Here is a 21,174-nt window from a genome sequence, read left to right as displayed (position 1 = left end):
GTTATCTGCTCTGATTCCAAACTTAATCCTTTGTGTATTAACACACACACATGAATTCTTCTGAGTAGAAACGGTGGCTTTCTGTTATCTGGGCTTTTATTACTGACGTCAGAGAATTCTCAGGCTCTCTGTCTGCAGTTTCTCAAAGTTCATTATCTAAACAGCACCTTTAACTGTATTTCTGAGGAGGTGTTCTTTCTCTAGTGCACGTGCTCTGCCAGTGTTTGCTGTGGCTGCTACGTGACAGTGGTGTCTTCCTTTCTTGTCTGCACGCCCTCTCTCCCACAACAGACTGAATTCTCTACCTGTGCTCTTCAGAATGAGGAAAATGAGCCACCCGCCTTGTACAGAAAGTTTAATAGGCACTAATAATGACTAGTAATAAACTCAATCCAGAAAATTTTTTTATTTGACAACTGAAAATCTTAAAGTCACTAGAACTTATTTTAAAATTCAAATTAATGTCCATATTTTAGTTGCAGAAAAGTATGATAGGATGATCAATGTTAGAAATTCAGCCATAAAAATGTAACACATTAGGGTAAAATGCTGCAGTGAAATGGAATGAAATGTGAACTCAAGGAAAAATAGGAATGATTAAAAAATTTTCCAAGTGTTAAAGGACATCTTGTATTTCTTACAAGGATGAGGGTGGCTATTAAGTTACTATAGTATGTATTTAGATTTAATGAAATAGATTTAAGAGTAATGTAACAACATGTCAAAATTTCAATTTTACAATATGCCAGAAATTACATTTTTTTTTGCAACTATTGTATTTTTTTTTTTAGTGAAAAACTTTAGATGCCAACCCAAAAATGTGTTGAAGGAACATATTGTTTTTTACACTTCTGGTAGGGGGTAAATGAGCAAAACTATTTGAAAGCCATTAATGTAGAGAATTCTCATTGCTTATTCTCAGCCTATAAAATGACTCTTTACATGGAAAGTAAGGATTGAAGGGGAAAAAAAGGCTCCAGAGCTAAGGTCTGGGGTCTCCTAAGAGTTAGTCTTCCTATTGTAGTTTTCTCCCAACAAGGGGGTAAAGAGTATTAGAGAGAGGAGGACACAGAAGTAACCCTAATTAAAGAAATAATGGATGTGGAAACACTTGCCAAATGCTTGGGACACAGTAGGTGCTCATTAATGACAAGCCAATTAAGACTAAAGCTGCCAAACCCAAGAAGGAGCTGTTAAGAAGTAAAGGATGCCCTACTATTATAAGATGTATTTAATTAAGTGGGTTTACATCCCCAAAGGTAATCATTACATTTATTCATAGTTTACCTATAATGTTACTAGGTATTTTTAAATTTCTTCTGTTATTTGTTTAAGGCAGAGATTAACAAACTTTTTCTGCAAAGGGCTAGATAGTAAATGTTTTCGGCTCTGTGTGCCATATTGGGTGTTTTACAACTACTCAACTCTGCCATTGTAGAGAGAAAGAAGCCACAGATATTCCATAAACAAGTGGATGGGTTTGTGTGCCAGTAAAACTTTATGAACACTTAAATTTGAGTTTCCTGTCATTTTTATGGGTCATGAAATACCCTTTTAATTTTTTCAACCACTTGAAAATGTAAAACCATTCTTTGATTGCAGAATGTACACAACAGGCGATGGGCCATCTTTGGCCTGTAGACAAGGGTTTGCCAAATGCTGGTTTAAGGTATAGTGTTTAAGGGCCCTTTATGCTAAGAGTGGGCAGAGTATCTGGAAGGGTACACAAGAAACCGGTCATCGTAGTTGTATTCTGGGAGGTGAAATGGGTGATAGAGTTGGAAGAAAGACTTATTTTTCATTTGCTTAAATTGCTTACCATTTTAAAAATTAAAGAGTCCTCTTTTCTTTAAACTCCTTCAGGAATCATAAGCCCAGCAAACCCGATTTGAGCAGGTTGACCTTGCTTTCCATCCGAATTCCGGAGGGCTCTGCTGCCAGCTAATCAGGAGAACCCACATAGTGGGTCTCCAGCCAGGGGTAATAACCCAAATGAGACAGAATGAAGGGAACTGAACTTTCATTTGGGTGAGAGCAATAAAGTCTGTCCTCTGTGCCAGTAGGAGCGTGAAATTCTTATCTTGTGCCATTTCTCTAGGAAGAGCATGCCAAGTGTCAGGGAATTTGGCAGAACTAAGCAGGAGAAACAGTCCATACTGATCATTTAACTGAGCCAACATTTCTTGAGCACCTACTGTATGCCAGGCACTTGAAGTGAAGGTGCCAAGTTTGTACGAACATATAGAGAAAAATACGTACATTATAAAAATCCAAACTGAAGATGATTATACCTGGGAAATATCAGAGAGCTGTAATGAGTGGCAGGAGTATAGTGGAGGTTGATGAACATGGTGAAGGTTAAAAAGGTAAAATGTGAGAAAGAGCACACAGAGGGAAACCTGAGATAAGTCACAGAGCTGAAATCTATGTTTTTAAAGACCAGAACTAATGGGTTTCAAATTACAGGGTATGTTTGGATATTAGGAAAAATTCCCGACTATGTACATTGTGGGGTCCTGGAAATTATTTTTAAGGAACACTGTGGAATTTCCTATTCCAAAGATAGGAGCAATTCTATCTTTGAATGATAGAATGCCTGAATCTACCTCAGAATGATAGCTGCCTGAATTGGGGGAAGGGGAGCTTTTCAACTCATTTATTACACAATATTCAGACACATATACACCATTATCATACATAATTTATATATACATATATACACATTGACTATACTGGGGGTGCCCAAAAAATATATACACACGACTTGTACTCATCTTTTGTTATCAGTATATATTGAATATTACAATTTTAATACAGTTTTTCCCTTTCTTAAAATGCATGTACTTTTTTTGGCACCCTCTGTATATAATTATGTATATAATATATAATTATATACATAATTATATACATAATTTTATATATAATTCATATACACATACTGAAGCTTGAATTTCCTAAGTCCTCAAATAGCTTGTGAATATGAATGAGGCCCCATTAACAGCAAGGTCTCAGCTTTTACTGGCTTGTTCCTCAGGACCTCCAGCTCCCTACCAGAGGCTCCCTCCCCCCAAGTATTTTAGGAGTCCCTTAGGATCTACTCATGTTTGTTCACAATCAAATCTGCTCTAGCCACTACTTCCACTACTTTTTATGTCCACTGGGGCAAACAATGCCCAACCAGTGTCCCAGTTCCTCTGCTAGGTACTTCTCCATGGGTTATGGTCTGTGACTGCTGTTTCACAGATGCCCCAGAAGGTTCCTGAGTCTTCTTGGGGTCAAAGTTCCATAGTGACAGGGAATTTGCATATCACTGTGGAGTTGAAAGCTCTCTCCTATTTGTTGCATTCTGTTAGAAGCTTCTACCTTATACTTCAATGTTTCCAAGCTTCATTTTAATTTACAATCTTCTCTCTTGTCACATCAGGGTGGCCGGAAGGCCTCTTGAATCTAGTACAGTCGTATCAAACACTGTGCTACAATGAGAATTACACGTTTCTCTATTGACTGTGGCTTTGCTTCGGGGTGAAGTTCATGGTTCTTGGCTCCCTCTGATGTTAGAATGAGTTTCCCCCCAACAAGCCTCTTGGCTTACTGGACAGGAGAATTTGGTAGGACCACGCCATGCCACCGATTCACCAGATGGGTCCAGATATGTCTGCATTCCCACAGTGGACACCATTTCTATCCTTTCACAGGAGGCTCACTCTCTTGTTCTAAATGTTTCAACCTCTGTGGTATCTTCTCATCACTTCAGATGTGCCCTAGTATTGCCTGTATTTGCAAACCGCCCTTGAAACCACATCCTTCCTCAACTACTCATTATCTTGCTTCCTTTTCACATCCCACCTCTCTATTAGAGCATCCTAAACTTTGCTTCATTAACAGCTTCCATGACACTATGTAATTATCTGCATATTTGTGTGATTATTTTTTAGTGTCTCTATTCCTCATGAAGCTTGATGTCATAGATCATGGATGCTTTTTCCCTTCATCATTTTATCTCCAAAGATCCAGCCCAGTGCTTAGGGCAGAATAAGTCCTCTGTAAACATTTTCTGAAAGCATGAATAAATGAATAAATGCAGCATGTGTTGTGTGGTGGATTACCTTTCCAGAAGGCAAATGGATCTGCTACTTGCTTCTGCTTGAACTGGCCATTTTGCTGAGTGATAGAGAAGAAAGAGACAGAGACATAGATAGTAAGTAGGAAACTTCTAATGAAATAAATATTAGTCCATCAAAAACCCTATGTTCTCTTCCTGAGTAGCACATATAAGTATTTATTTGTAAAAAAAGTGGTTTTTTTTGTGGAGGCAGGGTAAAAACTTTTGAAAATTACCCTCAGAAAACAGCATTGGAAAAGAGGTCCTTATAGCACACATTTTCATGATGTGTATGACCTTTCAAATTGCTTCTTCTGGGAGGTAGAAGACATAGTGAAAGGGAGGAAGGAAGGAAGGAAGGAAGGAAGGAAGGAAGGAAGGAAGGAAGGAAGGAAGGAAGGGAGGGAGGAAGCACGGGAGGGAAGGAGGGTACTAGGGAAGGGGGGAAAGAAAGAACGACTCAGAGATATAACTAAAAGAGAACACTGCCTCTCTTGGGTTCTTGGATTAGTTCTGGACATCTTAGGATGAAACTTCAGACATTTTGGTGAGATTTACCATTATTTTTCTTTTTATCCTAGATAAATATATGACCAAGGTAGACCATGAGAATGAAAATGCAACCCCCTGAAATTCTCTCTAAAAGGCACAGATAAAGATCCGTTTTCTGAATTTTTGATTTGCTGACATAGTGCCTACTCAAGAAAATTCCAGCAGGAGTGGTCTTAAATCACTTTCATGTCTTTACGAAGACCGATTCAACTTTCCACTAAAATTTAAGATAATAAATCATTGATTCATCTTATTTTAAGTCAAGACCTTTATATTTGTTTCTGTTTTTTCTACATTTTAAAACAAATAAATACAACCAAAATTTCATCATGGCTTGTTGAAATCGCCCAAGTGTTGAAGTTGAAATGAGAACGTATGGTGGTTTCCCTGATTAATTAGAGTATCTCTTCTGAAAGTACATGTCCTAGACACTTGCAAGTCCAAATGAGGTGTAGGATGAGAAATATTGAGAACAGATATGTACAGAAAGGCTTTGGCAAAATGTCTACAAAGGGAGCCATTTACTGTTTTGTAAATTAGCTTGCTCTTTCCCTCACTCTTTATTTTAACTGTCTCCCCCCCCCATCTCCCACAAACTTTCTATTTATTTATTTGCCTTTCAGGGTTTTGTTTTTGGTTTTGGTTTTTTGAAGACCACCATAACGAACGTACATTCTCAAATAGAAAAGTTTGGATGGGATCAAAAATGAATCTCATCGAACACTCCCACTTACCTGCCACGGATGAGTTTTCTCTTTCTGACAATTTATTTGGTAAGTTGTCAAGTTCATTTAAATATAAATAAAACAAATACAATTTGGAAATATGTGAGAAAAAATCTTAGATGATGAGTGCAACAGTAAGTCCAGAAAACATTTTTGTTACAAGTACTCAATAAACATTAGCTATTATGCACGTTTAGAGGTTGATCGAAACTTGGATTCATTGAACCTACTAACGGTCTTTATATATCTATAGATATGTGTGTGTGTGTGTGTGTGTGTGTGTGTGTGTGTGTGTGTGTGTNTATATATATATATATATATATATATATATAGTATGAAGACAGCAAGACTCAGAGAGCTTTGTGACTTGTCCAAGGCCATGAGGCTAGATAATTAACAGAGCTGGGAGTAGAAACAGATTCCTGCTCTAGGGCTAATTCTGATGTTATTAAAGCATGTACTAAAGTATGAAATCATGATTCTTATGGTTTAATATTATACCATAAAAGGCTGAGGTTATTTAGGTTATAGCTCTGCAGCAGGTTTTCTGTCTACCATTCTTCCAGTGCTGGGGGATATATGGCACAGTGTCAAGATTAGTCATTTAAATTGGATTGCGAACAAATTGTACTAAGTTGTTTTCAGTAGATATGTAACTAGATGATACCATAAAATGATATATTGCTCCACTTTATGCATTTATGAAAAAAAAGTCGGTATAAAGAATTTCAATTGGGAACATCAACAGAATCAGTAGGGGTAATTTTGGGTGGGACAGGAAAGCTTTGTGCCACTCTTAAAATAATTCCCCTCTGCCTAACAGCCCTGCTAAGAAAGGTTAAACGCTCCCAGTTTTTCACTTGACACTAACATATGGACCATGATAGACTATGACAGTGAAAATGCAAACACTTGAAATTCCATAAAAGTCAGTGTTTGAAGGCATGATCCCCTATTTGGTTGCAGACATCCCTGGGAGGTATTATAATAATTAATAGCTTATGCTATTGCCTATCAGTCATTAGCATTTTAATGTGTAATGGTTTATCAGGTCATTTCCTGATAATCGTTATTTGTATTATCTCTTTACTCGTCTACCTTCCCCCCCATACAGTATAAGAGCCTATAAGGGCAGGGATAATATTTTATTAATCCTAGTATGCACTTGATAAATAAGAATCAAGTCATAAATAATAGAAAGGAAGGAGAAAAGAGGTTAAGGAAAACAAGAGATGTTTATCAGTAACTCTCAGAGAGACCAAAGGCAGCAGTAATTATTTATGAAATACCAGTTCTCAGACATACTTGCTGCATCTTATTTCTTCCACTTGGCTTTTCTTCATCCTGTGGATGCATTCAAGGCCAGCAGGTCCTACCTCCATGTCCAGCTACTCGGCCATTTGCTTCTGGCCTATCCTTCTACAAGTCTTTAACACAATCAGTGTACAAGCACCTTTATCATTTTTGCCCCACCAATCGGAATGCACAGGATAATTAGCACTGTAGGTGCATGTCATAGACTAAGGAAAATTCCATGTAAGATTATGTTTTTCACATAAAAGCTTCATTTCCTGCTCTGAAATTTTATGATTGCATGTTAAGATCTCCAAGTAAGCACATCAGGTTGAAGGTTGACCTCAGCAGCCATGAGGTGAAAAGATGTGAGTAGACAGAGAAACAGTTGTGCAGGTGCTGATGAGTGGGAAGCAACTGAAAGCGATTGCTAAGGAAGCACTGGGACTCATGCTTTCAGTGTTGCTTTTCTCTCATCTCTCCTTTGCTCTACCACCTTCTTATCCAGTTTCCTAACACATCACTTAAGGTTTCTGAGACTATATAGCATAAGATGCATAAGCTACAATGTTTGGCTGGTATCCCTGACTGGAGTAGTTTTCTCAAATCTTCATCTGGTCTCCTGTTCTGGTGAATTAACCTGAATCACGTGTGACCCCTGGGAATCCATTTTTCCCCCCATGAAAGTTTAGAGCCAGGTCTAGGCATTTTTCCACATCTCTTCCCCCAGGGCCTTGGTCTCTTACCTGAGTTAAAGGTACGTCAGGGTAAGGGTGAAGACTTGCACTTTGATTCCTTTCCTCCTGCTCATCTTCTTTTGGGTCCTGATGACACTGATGAATTCTATGGAGTTCCCACCCTGAGCTTAGGGTACAGAGCACCAGGGAAAAGACAACAAACAGCCCACAGATGAGTAGCCCACAGTGCCTAACTCACTGCTCCTGGATCTTGATATATGCCAGAGATTCAGAAGTGTTAACTCATGGGCTCAACCAGCCAGAGAGCTGGACTCTTTTCCAATGGCCTAACTGTGTCATCAAAAGTAGCAGTCATGTTGTTACAACAAAGGCAAGTGAAGTTTATGGTACAGCATATGGATAGTTATCATTTCTTCCATCTAAATGCTGAGCGTTATATGCTGGGCATTGTGATAAAGCAGGGAATAAGAGAGGCAAGCTCCTGGTGGAGGCTAGACTCACAGGAAACACGCAAATAAATAAACAAGATCATATCAGGTAATGAATGGTAAGTGCTGTGAAAACAACAAACCAGGGTGACGTCATAGTGATTGGAAGAATGGGGCTGCTCTAAATGGTGTGGTCAGAAAAGGGCTCTGGGGAGTTAGCAATTGAGCTGATACCAAAAGACAAGCCCAGGAGAACATTCTAGGTGGAGACAATAGAAAATGCAAAGGGCCAAAATCTAGAATGGACTCGGAAGGGCCTTGACTTCTCATTTTTATTTAGGGCAGTCAAAAGAGTCTCGAAACTGACCTCCCGAATGGGGCCTTTCAGCTGTCCTGGAGGCGGCTGTGAATCCCTCACTCACCAAGGCCTTTGCTTAAGCTGAAAGGGAAACATCCCCACCTTTTCATGGTTACCCTGAAAAGCAGAGCCCGAAGCCAGGACTTGCGTGCAGGCGGTTTATGTGGGAGAGTTTTCCAGGGAGAAGAGGCAGAGGGCTGGGGCTATGAGACAGGGAAGGAGGGAAAACCGCCACAAGATGAGTGATGAAGATCTCTGCTGTGGCCAAGGGGAGCTTGATTCCACCGGGAGTAACATAGATAGCAAACTGTCCACTGAGGGACCGGGGACTGGGGTCATTACTAAGTGACCTCTGGCGCCTGTTGGTGGAGGGTTGCCCCTAGCGACATTAACTTCTGGGCTGTGTGTCTGCCACCCCCAGTGGAACCAGGCCAGGTGGTCCCCAGTGGTATTGGAGAAGTTCTGGGCAGAAAGCCAAAAGATGGGTGATGATGGGTGATGTGCTCTCGAGATGACAGGCTGTGAGCACGAGGGGAGTCGAGACACATATAATCACCTGCTTCAGCTACAGCTGAAATGAGAAGTGTGCTAAAGGATGTGACACCAGAGGGGTCTGTCACGCAGTAGAAATGTAATTCCCCCCCAGCCCCCAAATCAATTGGGATAATCAAAGGAAGGCTAACATTTGGGAGAGGGGGTACAAGTTTGCTCTGTAGTTCTGTTTTCTTAGGCTGGTCCTTACAGAAAAGAAGGAAAGATGCTTGGACAGAGTGGAATTATAAAACTGGGGCTGGAATCACCTTGTGAGGTCCCTTATTTATCCTGCTGCCACACATCCCTGACAAATCCAGATGGGAATCTAGCTCATCAGTAACTCAATCCACAACACAGGACTCAGAATGGAAGGACATGGTGACCTAACAGAAAGATACATCTCCTTTCCTTTGGGAGATCCTGTGAGCCAGGAAACTTGGTCAAAGATTAATTTAGTGGATTAAGAAAGGCTTCTCTGATGAATAAAGAAGGCAGGATCTTCAGGCAATTAGTGCATAATAAAAAGTAATAAAGACAAAGTCCACAGCCTCCCATGGTTTGACACAGTGAATTGGGTAGGAGGTGGCATGTTAGTTAAAATCTATGTATTCTTTTAGCAAATTGTGGTTTAAGAACTAAAAAAAAAAAAAAATCACAGAATTTCAGACAAAGTAACTAGAAAACCATTCTAATAATAGCATCGAATGAGCAATTGAAGGTGCAGTCTTATGTTCCCTTACCAAATGTCCCCTGTGCAGTGAGTCCAGCTCACTTAGCTCAGTGATACTGAGAGAAGTTCACTGAATGTGAGTGGAAAGAAGCAATAAAATGAAAGAAATAAAGTCTCAGAAGCAACTGAGAGTCTCTGAACTTCAGTTTTCTCCCCGATAAAATAGGGATAATAATGACATTCATGTCACAGCTTTTTGGGAGGACTGAATGGCTGTGTGGGAAAGTGTTCGGTAAACTTCAAGGCATCGCAGAACAGTATAATTAGTCCAGGGCTTGATATGTAGTTGTTATGATTTAAATTGCTGAAATGATAAACACCACTCTGCTCATTAAAGGGAGGAAGTTCTGTTTATCTTAACATTGTTGAGTGCAAAGAATTTTCAAGGAGCCAACAAAGACTAACAGTATAGAAATAAATTCCTGGGTGTCCTAAGGAAGGAAACACATGTTCTATCTCATGTCTGCATTACAGCATTGCTACCAACAGCTACTAAGTCCATGGTTTTATATTATTTTTATTATTGTAGCTGTCTTTCCAAAGCCCTATTCTAAATGAGACCCAGCAAGTGGCAGGAGGCATATTCTATATTATCCTATTCACTCATATCCCATTTCTCTTAGCTATTTTTCATTCCTTTATGCTTCTGTCAGCTCTTTATGCCAGTTTTCTCTGGGTAGCTCTATTTTTATTGGAATCTGGTTCTTGCCTATGTCTTTTGCTTCAATTAAAAGAATCTTTCCAGTGTTACAGAAGCAGCCAGATGTTTTAAAATACAATTAAAAGTCTTGAGATGCAGTTTTGTGGAATACTTCTGACATTTGATTTCAGGCATTTTTTTCATTTCACCGAATTTAACTCAAGTGAAAGTAGTTCTGAGTTCATGGGTGAATCAAAGCTGAAAGTTTCCAGAAGATGGACAGATACCATGGGCTTGGAAAAAAACGGAGCTTTGTTTGAGCATAATTTAAATATTTTGTCACTATTGTTTCTCATCCGCAACTCTTCCACAAATTTAAGCAGTCTCTCAGATTTGTATTAATTCACCATGGTTTTGGATTTTGCTCCCTCAGGAATCTCAGATCTGGTACTCTTGTTAGTGGAGTTAAAAATGGTAGAAAGAAAAGAAATAGCAAAAGAGCCTTTCCTTATTATAAAATATACTACTGCCTGTTTTAGATAGGAAATGCATAGTTTGGAAAAGGCATGCAGTTGGACAAAGAATTACAGACAAGTTAGCCAGCTGGTGGGTGAATCCATTGCCATCCAGGGCTGGGCTCTCGACCTCTCAAACTGGGAAACAGATCTCAGGGACACTCAGAATCACCAAGCTGAGAAAGCGTGGTTGTAAAATCAGATAGAAAATTTACACAATTACCATGATAAAAAGAATTGTGATAATGATAACAGCTGCCATTTCTTGAGTGCTTTCTACATTTCAGGCATCATGCTTAGTACATTTGAGATTTATTAGCACACAGGCTTCCTGCATTCAGTCCCATCTCTGCCATGTACTTGTATGTGGTTTTAGGCAAATTCCTTAAGTTAGTGCAAGTTACTTGCCTTATTTAATAAAGTTCTCAGGAGAATGCCTGGCACATCATAAGTACTCTATAACTAGTTGCCATTAAGAGTAATTTTCACAACATTCCTATAAGTAGATACCATTACTATTTCCCTTTTACTGGTGAGAAAAATGGAGATTTTAAGGTGTTAAATAGCCTGTTGAAGGTTCTATCAGAGTAAGTGGTCAACCAAAATATAATCAGGACAAGGAATTAGAATTGAATGATTAGCTCCTGTTTACCTCAGGGGAGAAAGTGTTTTCCAATGAGATTGTGTCATACCAAGTCTGTTGGCCAAATCTTGTCTCAAGGATAGTCTCAGACAAGCATTGCCAACGTTTACTCTGGGACTTCCCTTCTTTCATGGCTTCATAGCTGCTGCCCCCACTTGTCACGATTGGTGTATCGTTCACCTTGCTCCCAATAGAACTTTCTGTGATGATGAAAATGTTTTAGATCTACTTAGTTCAATGCAGTAGCCACTACCTACGTGTGGCTATTGAACACTTAAAATGTGACTAGTGTAACTACGATATTGATTGTCATTTAATTTCATTTATATTAAATTTAAATTTAAGTAGCCATATATGGCTAGTGGGTTCTGTTTCAGAGAGCACAGACCTGCAGGGGGAAAATGTAGTTTCAGGAAAACGACATGAGGCAGTTGGTCATCACTGAGAGAGAGAAGCAAAGGGATCCACTCAGTCTTATTATGGAAATATCTTGTGTGAATTTCATTCATCAGTGAGGGTTTCTTAGATCAGCTAAATTATCCTGCTCATTTCCGTTTTAGTGTAGAAGTTTCTGAAGGAAAGAGCGAGGCCCATTTGTTTGACCAGTGAAAAACTCAGTAGACAATTCTTGAAGTAGACATTTCAGAGGGGGTTTGTCCTGGTTCACATCCTTTGGGTAGCTCTTGCACCTACGATCCTTTCAAGGCAGGGATAATTCTTGCGCTGTGAGGAGAGGGCAATGAGGTCAGAAGTAAACTGAGGATTAAGAACAGCTTTGCACATGGTAACCCTAGACTGAGCAATCCACACTGAAATATACCCACAAACCATTACTGTTTTCTTCTTTCTTGGCAATTAGGGCAGGTGTGCTTTAGTTTTTCCGCCACGGGGTTTTGAGTCAAGACCTTGGTGAAAGTCCTAGTTTTATCCCTTAATAACTGGGTGACTTTAGACAAATCGCTTAACTTCACCGAGTTGCCTTTCTGAGTCTGTAAAATAGGGCAGGAGACAGTGGGCATCATAAATAATCTCTTCCTCAAAGGGTGCAAGTAAGGACCCGATGAGATAATGCATGTGGGACCACTGTGTAAACTTGTAAAGGCTATAGAAACATCTTAGCAATGATTATTACTTTTATATAGATCACGTTTACCTTTTAAAAGTGCTTTCATATTTATTATGACATTTTATCTTCACAACAGGTCTATGAGGGAAGTAGGGCAGGAATTATCTATGTTTTACCATCTGCTGTTGTAGACAGATGAAGCCCGCAGAAGCTGAGAGATTGGCCTAAAGTTATATAGTGCATCTCGTTGCATTATTGCCTGAGCTCAACTCTGGACCTACTGAGTCCTATTCTAAAGCCCTCTATTCCAAAAAAACAACCAACAGTCACAAGCTTGATATCCGCAAGTTATGCTGCAGAAGTTATTCCTACTCAATAAGCAAGTCACCCTCCAGCATGAGTCCAAAGCTGAATAATCATAACACCAATATAGTGATGGTGGGTAGTGACCCACTGTACCAAAAAGTTTTATAAATATTATTTCATTGAATCCTCATAATAATTCTATGAGGTTGTGTGATTATCAGCCCCATTTTACAGATGAGGAAATTGAGGCAGAAAATGGTTCAGGAATCTGTCCATGGTCCACAAGACTAGTGAGGGCCAAGGGAGCCTGGATGTACTAGTTTGCTGAGGCTGCTGTGATGCAGTGCCACAGGCTGGGTGGCTTAAACAATAGAAATGCATTATTTCATCATACTGGAGGTGAGAAATCCAACATCACCTCTTGGCAGGGTTGGTTTCTTCAGAAGGCTATGAGGGTAAGATCTGTTCCTGGCCTTGGAGAGCTTTGGAAATCACTGGCTTGTAGATGACTGTCCCCTCCCCGTGTCTCTTCACATTGTCTTCTCTCTACGTGTGTCTGTCCCTGTGTCCAAATTTCCCATTTGTATAAGGACATCAGTCATGTGGGATTAGGAACTATCTTGATTACCTGTATAAAGACCCTGTCTCCAAATAAGGTCACATGCTGAGGTACTGGGGTTACAACTTCTACATATTAATATTTTGGGGGATGCAATTCCACCCATAACACTGGATATAAACCCAGATCAATTGGCCTCACACATTTAAGCATTGTACTTTAATGTTTCCTGACATTACAAAACTATACCATTCTATAGCCTTTTTGTAGGAGCAAATGTGAGGACCTAGAGTATAGCACTTGACCCCTTCCCATCCCCCAAAGCTACTTTTAGAGTGACTGAACAGTAATCTACCCTCTAAAAGTTCTTGGGGTGGAAAGTACTCCCCCAAAATGTTTATCTGAGCGTCTGGTTTCCAGCTTACTAGGCAATTTGGCATCGAGGACTTTTCTCATAAACATTTACAAATATTCTGCTCTGTAATGAAGTTAATCAGTAAGCCACTCAACCTCTGGCCTCTGTCACTCCTTACCTAGTCTCATTTTCAGTTGCTGTGAATAAACTAAGAATGGTAATGCAGTTTCAGGAGTTAGAAAATCCAGTTCAAATAAGTCCTTGCCACGGCTGCGCACCATCAGGATTTGTCATGGAAATGATGAGCGTGAAGCCTGCTAAAGGTAGGATACTGTTCACAGGTGCTCTGGTTCAGCTTCTGCAACTGGACTGAGGAAACGTGGAGGACTTTTGCTTGAGATGAGAGTAACAGGGCTCTATCAAAGATGGCTCAATGCGAACCAAAAGAGTGGCGTGAGAAGTTGGGTGGTGTGATTTTTATTGGGCTCTAGGTAGGTGACTATCTCACTGAAATGAAATTTCCCTAAAATTCTTCATTGGATATTATGTACAATTAGCACCATTCGTTCAAGTGAAACACTAGGTAATTCTAACATTAATGTCTGTGGACACTTGAAATAACATTTTAAAGTAGATTATTTAATGCAGTGTTTTAAAAATGGCAAGTCTGTAATCCCAGAGGGTCATGAAATCTATTTTGTGGCTTGTGACCAATATTTAAAACAAATAGAATAGAATAGACTAGGATAGAATAGGGTAGAATAGAGTAGAATAAAAATTTCATGCACCTCAAGGAGTAAAGATTAATGTTATTTCATAGAAATTTTGTTCAAATTACTTATACATATGTATAAGTGTGTACATGTGTCACGATATAAGATGTATTTCAAACTGTGGGTCGTGGTGAGAAAAATAAAAAGGTTAAGGAACACTTGTTTTCTGAACTAGGTTCACGGCAGATTTCTCCTAACAGTCTATGGAAAATCAGATGAGTAAAGAGTTTAGCTTTAGGCCTAAGCTATTTGTTTTCTCTGAAGTAAAATATAGATTAAAATTAAAACATACATTATAGTTAAGACAGTATAATATATTGCCTGTTTTAAAATTTTTCTCAAAACAGTATCACCTACCTTTTAAATTTCCAGATGAAAGAGAAGCTCTAATCAGTTTTCCAATAATTACAATTTTTAACATATTTTTGATCACAGACTTGGCAGCAAATTAGGTTGTTTAAATGTAATGTTTAATAGTGACTGACACTGTATTTAGAAATGGAAATTAGTTTGAAGGCTGGGGAAGCAAATTTTCCATCATTTCAATTTAACATTTATTAAACATTAACACTGTGTCAATTTGTATAACATGCCAGGACTAAAAAAAAATGGGAATAATATAATATAATATAATATATAATATTTCTCCCAAAGAGTTCACAGACTAACTACAACAATAGCAAAAATGTATTGAATGTTCATGTTGCATCAGATACTGTACAATTTATATTCTTTGTCTTAGCTTGCCTTCACTACAACCTGTTACCTAGGTACTATAGTATTCCAGCTTTATAGAGGAAGAAACAGAAGCTTAAAGAAGTTCAGTGTCCTTCCTTCCTAAGTTCATACATCTAGCAAGTTATGGCTGAAATGAATCCAGATTTGTCCATAAAGTAGAGCCCTTGTAACCAGTTCCACCTCGTAACCCATTCCACCTCAAGTTTAGTGTGGAAGATAAGCCTGTAACAAACAAAAATGATTGTAATGTGCTTCCAAGTGCCACAGAGGAGGTGTGTACAGAGGGTAGGAGAGATTATTTCTGCCTAGGGGAGCTGGGACCAGCCTCTCAGAGGAGGCGGTCAGCTGACAAGTCAAGGAGACACACCAACATCATAAAAGCCTGGCACCAGGAACAGCAAACAACTTCACCAATGAAGCTGTATTATCTAGTGAAGAAACCATGCATTAAGAAAAAACAGAAGGCAGAGAAGGTAATTTTCCATTCATGAAACATTTCAACAAACACTCATGAAATATTTACTATGGTCAGCATTGTGCCAAGGATGAAAAACTAGATAAAACCTGGAGCCTTTATCAGGCTCATTAGAAACTGTGAGATCGTGGGAAAGTGTCATTGTTACTACATGAACCTCATTCTCCCATTTGGGTACACAAACTCCTTAGAGCTGCACTGTCTAATATGGTAGTCATTAGCCAAATGCAGCTACCGTATTTGCCGGCATATAAGACGACTGGGCGTATAAGACGACCTCCTAACATTTCCACTCAAAATACAGAGTTTGTTATATACTCGCCGTATAAGACTACCCCCTCTTCCGCACACCTTCCACACACCAAATAAAAGGTAAAACAATATCAGATTTGATTTCAACATTTATATTTATATTCAAATGCTTATGACATGCAGGAAAACTGTCACAAGGCTGTATGTAATCAAACATATACATAAATCGCGATTCGCGATTTTGCGCTATCATACTGGGTGTATGGTCGGCTGTGTGCGATTTTGCGAGTGTGGTAAAATCGCATAACAGCAAAATTGCATAACAGCCGAGCATACACCCAGCAGCGCTGCTGATGCCTGAACGGTATGTGGAATGAAGTGGGCGGGCATCAGGAGGCCACTATGGCACGGGGCAAGCACTATGGGCAGTCTATCTGAAGTGTACCTAGCGTATAAGACGACCCCCCACTTGGAGGCATATTTTTCAGGGCCAAAAAATCATCTTATACGCCGGCAAATACGGTAGTTAATTTAAAATTTTAATTATTTAAAATTAAATATCATTTCTTTATTATCACTAGCCATGTTTCAAATGCTCAGTATTCCCTATGGTTTAGTGACTAATATGTTGGTAGGTACAGAAGTCTTCCATCATCTCAGAAAGTCCCCTTAGATGGTTACTCCTTTATAGAAACTGTTAAATGCTGGAGTCTCTCTACCCATAAGAATTTTTGCTTTCCTTTGCAGGGGGTCTCAGACTCCCCTAGAATCCATTCAAGTGTTCCCATTTAAGACCTCTTCCCTAAACTCTCATAGAGAATTTCCTGTCATAAAGGAACCCCAGTTCTTGATAGACTGATTCCAGGAATGCACTCATGATTCAAATTTTTATACAGTAAAACCTTGGATTGCGAGTAACATGGTTTGCAAGTGTTCCGCAAGATGAGCGAACATTTCTAATACATTTTAACGTGGTAATCAAGCGATGTCTTGCAATATAAGTAGTTTACTTCTGGGATGAATTATGCTTGCAAACCAAGGTATTACTGTATATATATATGTCCCTTTAAATTATATTAAAGTAGAAATAGATGTACCTTTTCAGAAAGCACACTCTAAAGTTGACCTACCTGTGGCCCCTCTGCATCTTATGCTCTATCACAAAATTCTGTCTTTGTTTACTTGGTTTTATTCCAGCCCTTGACATCCCCCTTACTTCCTCCCTCCACCCTCCACCCCCCCACACACACAAGAGAAAGACTGTGGCCTTTTCTATCTGTTTTCTATTTGTCTTATTCACTAGTTTATCCTCAGAGCCAAGCACAGTGTCTGGCAAATAGTAAGTGTTCAATACATACAAGTGAAACAGTATCCTATAATTTATGTCATCAAAGAGGACTGATAGGTATTAATAATTACTAATTAACTATCAGTTGACTGTCATTAGCATCAGGATTTTGTTAGGTTCTTTAAGACACAAACATGTAAGGCATTTAACTTATCAAATCTTTTTCTCAATGACTGTATTTTACACTCAAAACTACTTTATGAGGTAGCAAGGCTGAGTGCTAATAACCCCATTTTACGGAAGAAATCGAAATAGTAAAATGTTAAGCAGTTGTTCAAGGTCTCACAGTCAGTTCATGGCAGAAGTTGTTCTAGTCTCACCATTTTGGAATATGTTGGCCATTCTGGTGTTTTGATTGTTAAGTTGCCTGTATATTTATTGTCTCTACTCTATAGAGATGTGGTGGGGACACGGTGAAACACTAGAAGTAGATGTGCTTTGGAAAAAGAGACTATTTAATAATACTGTGTACTGATCTCATATTCTTATCACGTTGTTATTTTCATGTAATAGAATTGATGTCTTTGTGAAAGCTTTCTATTTGAACCAAGATGATAGTGATATAATATTGATACCATGATCTGACTTGAGTTGGGACTCCATTGTGTCTCTTGATTATTAAAAGCTTTGTTTTGTTGAAATAATGCTCAGAAACCTTGGAATTGTCATGTGAGGAGAAAAAAACACACACATTTTTTTTGGATTCTACAGAATCCAGATTCTGTCACTAATTGATTGTTTGACCTCAGGCAAGTTGCTTAACCTTATTGGACCTATAGGCAGAGAGAAAGTGGGGCTGAGGGTGGGGATGGGGAGTTGAGTGGGGGAAAGATGGGTTGGAAGATAAAATCTAGATATAAATGCAAGTGAAACTAATGTTTTCAATGTCTTTTATTTCTTTTCAATCCTATTTACTCCAGAAATTTTAGTCATAGTTTGTTATTAAATAGATTAAGATTTTACTTATATTATACCTTTTCTTTTTTCTGTAATAATCCATATTTTTATATTCTTTAGTGAACATTTTGTGGTCATTAGACAAATCTTTTTGTCCACCACATATTCTGATTCAGTGCTGGTTTTATATGGATAAGTTGAGCATGAAAGAGAGGAAATTGATATTTGCACAGATATTATATACTTTGTACCCTGTCAACCATTTCCTGGGTTAATGCAGAAAGCATTTTTTTTCAACGAACATTACATGTGCATATGCCCCATTTTGCCATTGTCAAAAAGTCCTGAATTCTAATGCCTACAGATTATTAGTCATATATTTATAGATATTTTAAATATAAAGCAGAACTATAAGAGCATCTAATATGCAGTCTTCTTTTCAGATGAACAAAGGTTGGCCCAGGCAGGGCAGGTAAGTACCACATAACTAGGCTCAGAGCCAGGACTCCCAGGGTCTTAGAGTCAGTGAAGATTCCCCAAGAGAAACTATGCTTAAAGAAAAATTTAGAGATAAGTAGACCTTAGTGAGAGGAAGCTCTCGGAGGGGACAGCTATGTTGAGGAGAGTCCCAGGCTCAGGAAGTAGCACGTAGGGGAAGGTCCTGAGTCTGGAAGCAGCAAGGCACATTCAAGGAATAAAGACGTTAAAACATGGGCAATGGCTGGAAAAGAAAGATAGGATCATGCAGAGGTAGGATCACATAGGCAGGCCTAGTAGTAGGCTACCTGCAAGCAGAGGCGTTGAAGAGACAAAGGAACGCACGTACAGGGAGAGGAAGAGAAATGCTTCACTGTCATGCTTCAAAGCATCACACATCTGAAATTATCCCAGAGAGCAACATTTCAGCAATGGGCTTTGAAGTCAGACTCAAAGATTGAAGAGTTCAATCTCAGTTGTAACGTAGGGAGGAGTAAAGTTGCCTAACTCCTCTGTGCTTTGGACTACTCATTTATAAGTGGGGATACTAATGTTATTGCTTCATAGGATTTTGTGAGAATATACAGGTGTCTGGCACTAGGAAGAACTCTATAATGAACTTTTCTAACAGTAATTGTATCAAACATCTTCTGAACACTGGCAAGAGCATTATATATGTTTAGATTAATAGATCCACAACCTGAAATTGACAATTCCAAATTTCCAAAACTCTGAAAATGAAGCCTTTTTTCAAAAGTTTGGCACAAACTTCTTTGGTGGCAAAACCTGACTAGAAGGAATGTGTGGATATTTATAGCCTTTATTTATTCCTCTGAGTATGAATATTCATACATTGCATTGTAGAAACTATTGCTGCTTGATTCTGGGTTCTGTCTCAGACCATGTGGGAGAAAAAGTGCTGTAGTCTGTTCTAAAATCCAAAAACTCTGAATTTCAACACACAAAGTGACCCGAAGGGTTTCAGAGGAAGACCTGTGGATCTGTGTTATCTCATTCAATCCTTAGCATAACACTTGATATAGATATTTTCATTTCAAGCTTGTTGCTGTAAGAACGGGGTTATCAGTAATTTAAGAAATTTGCTCAACGTCTCATTGTTTATAGAGGGGGAGTTGCAATCTTGGTCTAGGATTACCTGCCTATGCTTTGAAGAGTCAGACACATTTGCAGACCCTCCTATATCTTATTTATGTCTGTGAAAATTTTAGTGTTTTGTATAATTTAAATATTGTACAAAAAATTGCTATTTTCTAAATAGCTGTAGTTTATGTTTCTAGGAAATAGGATCATTTTCACAACCTGAATATTTTCTATACCTAGAGGTTTCATAGATAAGGGGCTCATTTCATAATAGTAGCAGACGTAATAGCATTTAGCAAAGTGCTTGAATTTTGCATGCATTACCTCATTTAATCCTCACACCTAATGAGGCAGGTATTATACCCTGTCTTATGAAGACAAAACTGAGACATAAAGATGTTAAGTAAAAGGTGAAAGATTTATGCAATCTGAAGAGAAAATGGTGATGGAAGGAGAACTGACTCTGGGTGCTAGACACACAATGCAATATATAGATGATGTATTATAGAATTGTACACTTGAAACCTATATAATTTTATTAGCCAATGTCACCCCAATAAATTTAATAAAAATTTTTTAAAAGGATAAGTAAATCACCAACACACACAGAATAGAGCTAGGATTTGAACCCAGGTAGACTAATTCCAGGCACTACATTTTTCTTTAAATCTTCTTCTTTGTTTTATAAAAATTAAAATAATATGTATACATAGCAAAAATTACAAACAATAAAAAGACTGTAATCTTCCACTCCAGAATACAATGCCACACTCTCACATTCAATAGTCACCATCATCCAGTTCCTTTTGTATTGAGCAAAAAATTGCCTGATTGCCCCTCTCTCTCTCTCTCTCTCTCTCTCTCTCTCTCTCTCTCTCTCTCTCTCTCACAGACACACACACACACACACACACAGAGTTTATGTATGTATGTATGTATGTATGTATTTATTTTTAAAGTTGTTTTTTGTTGGGGAATCAGGGAAGGGGAACAGACAAGTTGCTGTCCTTTTGTTCTTCAGTCTAGTTGTGGAGGACATTGCTTCACTGGCCCATGTTGGTATTATCATAGCGCTCTTCCCAGATGAGGCAGATCAGTCGCTGGCCTCTGGAAGGCTGCTCAGGGCACCTCTTGGCAGCTCACGCTGGCTGCTGGCCATTCACAGTAGCTCACAGAAGCTCACTGCAGCCCCACTGCAGCCTACGCTGTCGCTGGCGACTCAAGGCAGCTCAGCTCCAGGTCGAGATGTTGTTCAGCATCTTAGCTGTAGAGGGCAGTGTCACTAGCCCTCGTGGGATCTGAACTGGGGCCCTGATGCTCAGAGCTGGCGTCCCAAACCAAGTCTTAACCAACGTGCCACTCGGCTGGCCCCACGCAGTTTTTTTAATACACAAATAGATACATTATTCTATAGCTTAGTTGTTTTTTTTTTTTTTTGTAAATAGCAACAGATTGTAGGAACCTTTCCATAACATCTTATTATTTTTTCACATCTTCATAGCATTTCAGTGTATGGATATAATATAATTTGTTTAATCAGACTCCTATTGATGGATATTTAAATTATTTTCAATTTATGGTTCTTACAAATGTTGCAAATAAACATCTT

General features: G+C 38.8%; 1 protein-coding gene across 1 annotated transcript in view; it reads left to right on the top strand.

Moving 5' to 3' along the window:
- NR1H4 (nuclear receptor subfamily 1 group H member 4) overlaps nt 1-21,174 on the top strand; it is a 78,386-nt gene that overhangs the window by 9,143 nt on the left and 48,069 nt on the right. The window contains 3 exon segments of the mRNA XM_019641668.1: nt 3,936-4,198; nt 5,278-5,427; nt 13,687-13,827. Of these exon segments, the coding sequence (XP_019497213.1) occupies nt 5,349-5,427; nt 13,687-13,827 (220 nt within the window). The 5' untranslated portion in view covers nt 3,936-4,198; nt 5,278-5,348.

The sequence above is a fragment of the Hipposideros armiger genome, unplaced genomic scaffold (genome assembly GCF_001890085.2).
Source record: "Hipposideros armiger isolate ML-2016 unplaced genomic scaffold, ASM189008v1 scaffold_63, whole genome shotgun sequence".
Classification (NCBI taxonomy): Eukaryota; Metazoa; Chordata; class Mammalia; order Chiroptera; family Hipposideridae; genus Hipposideros; species Hipposideros armiger.
The sequence above is the reverse complement of the archived record's forward strand: the minus strand, read 5'-3'. Positions and strand labels throughout refer to the sequence as shown.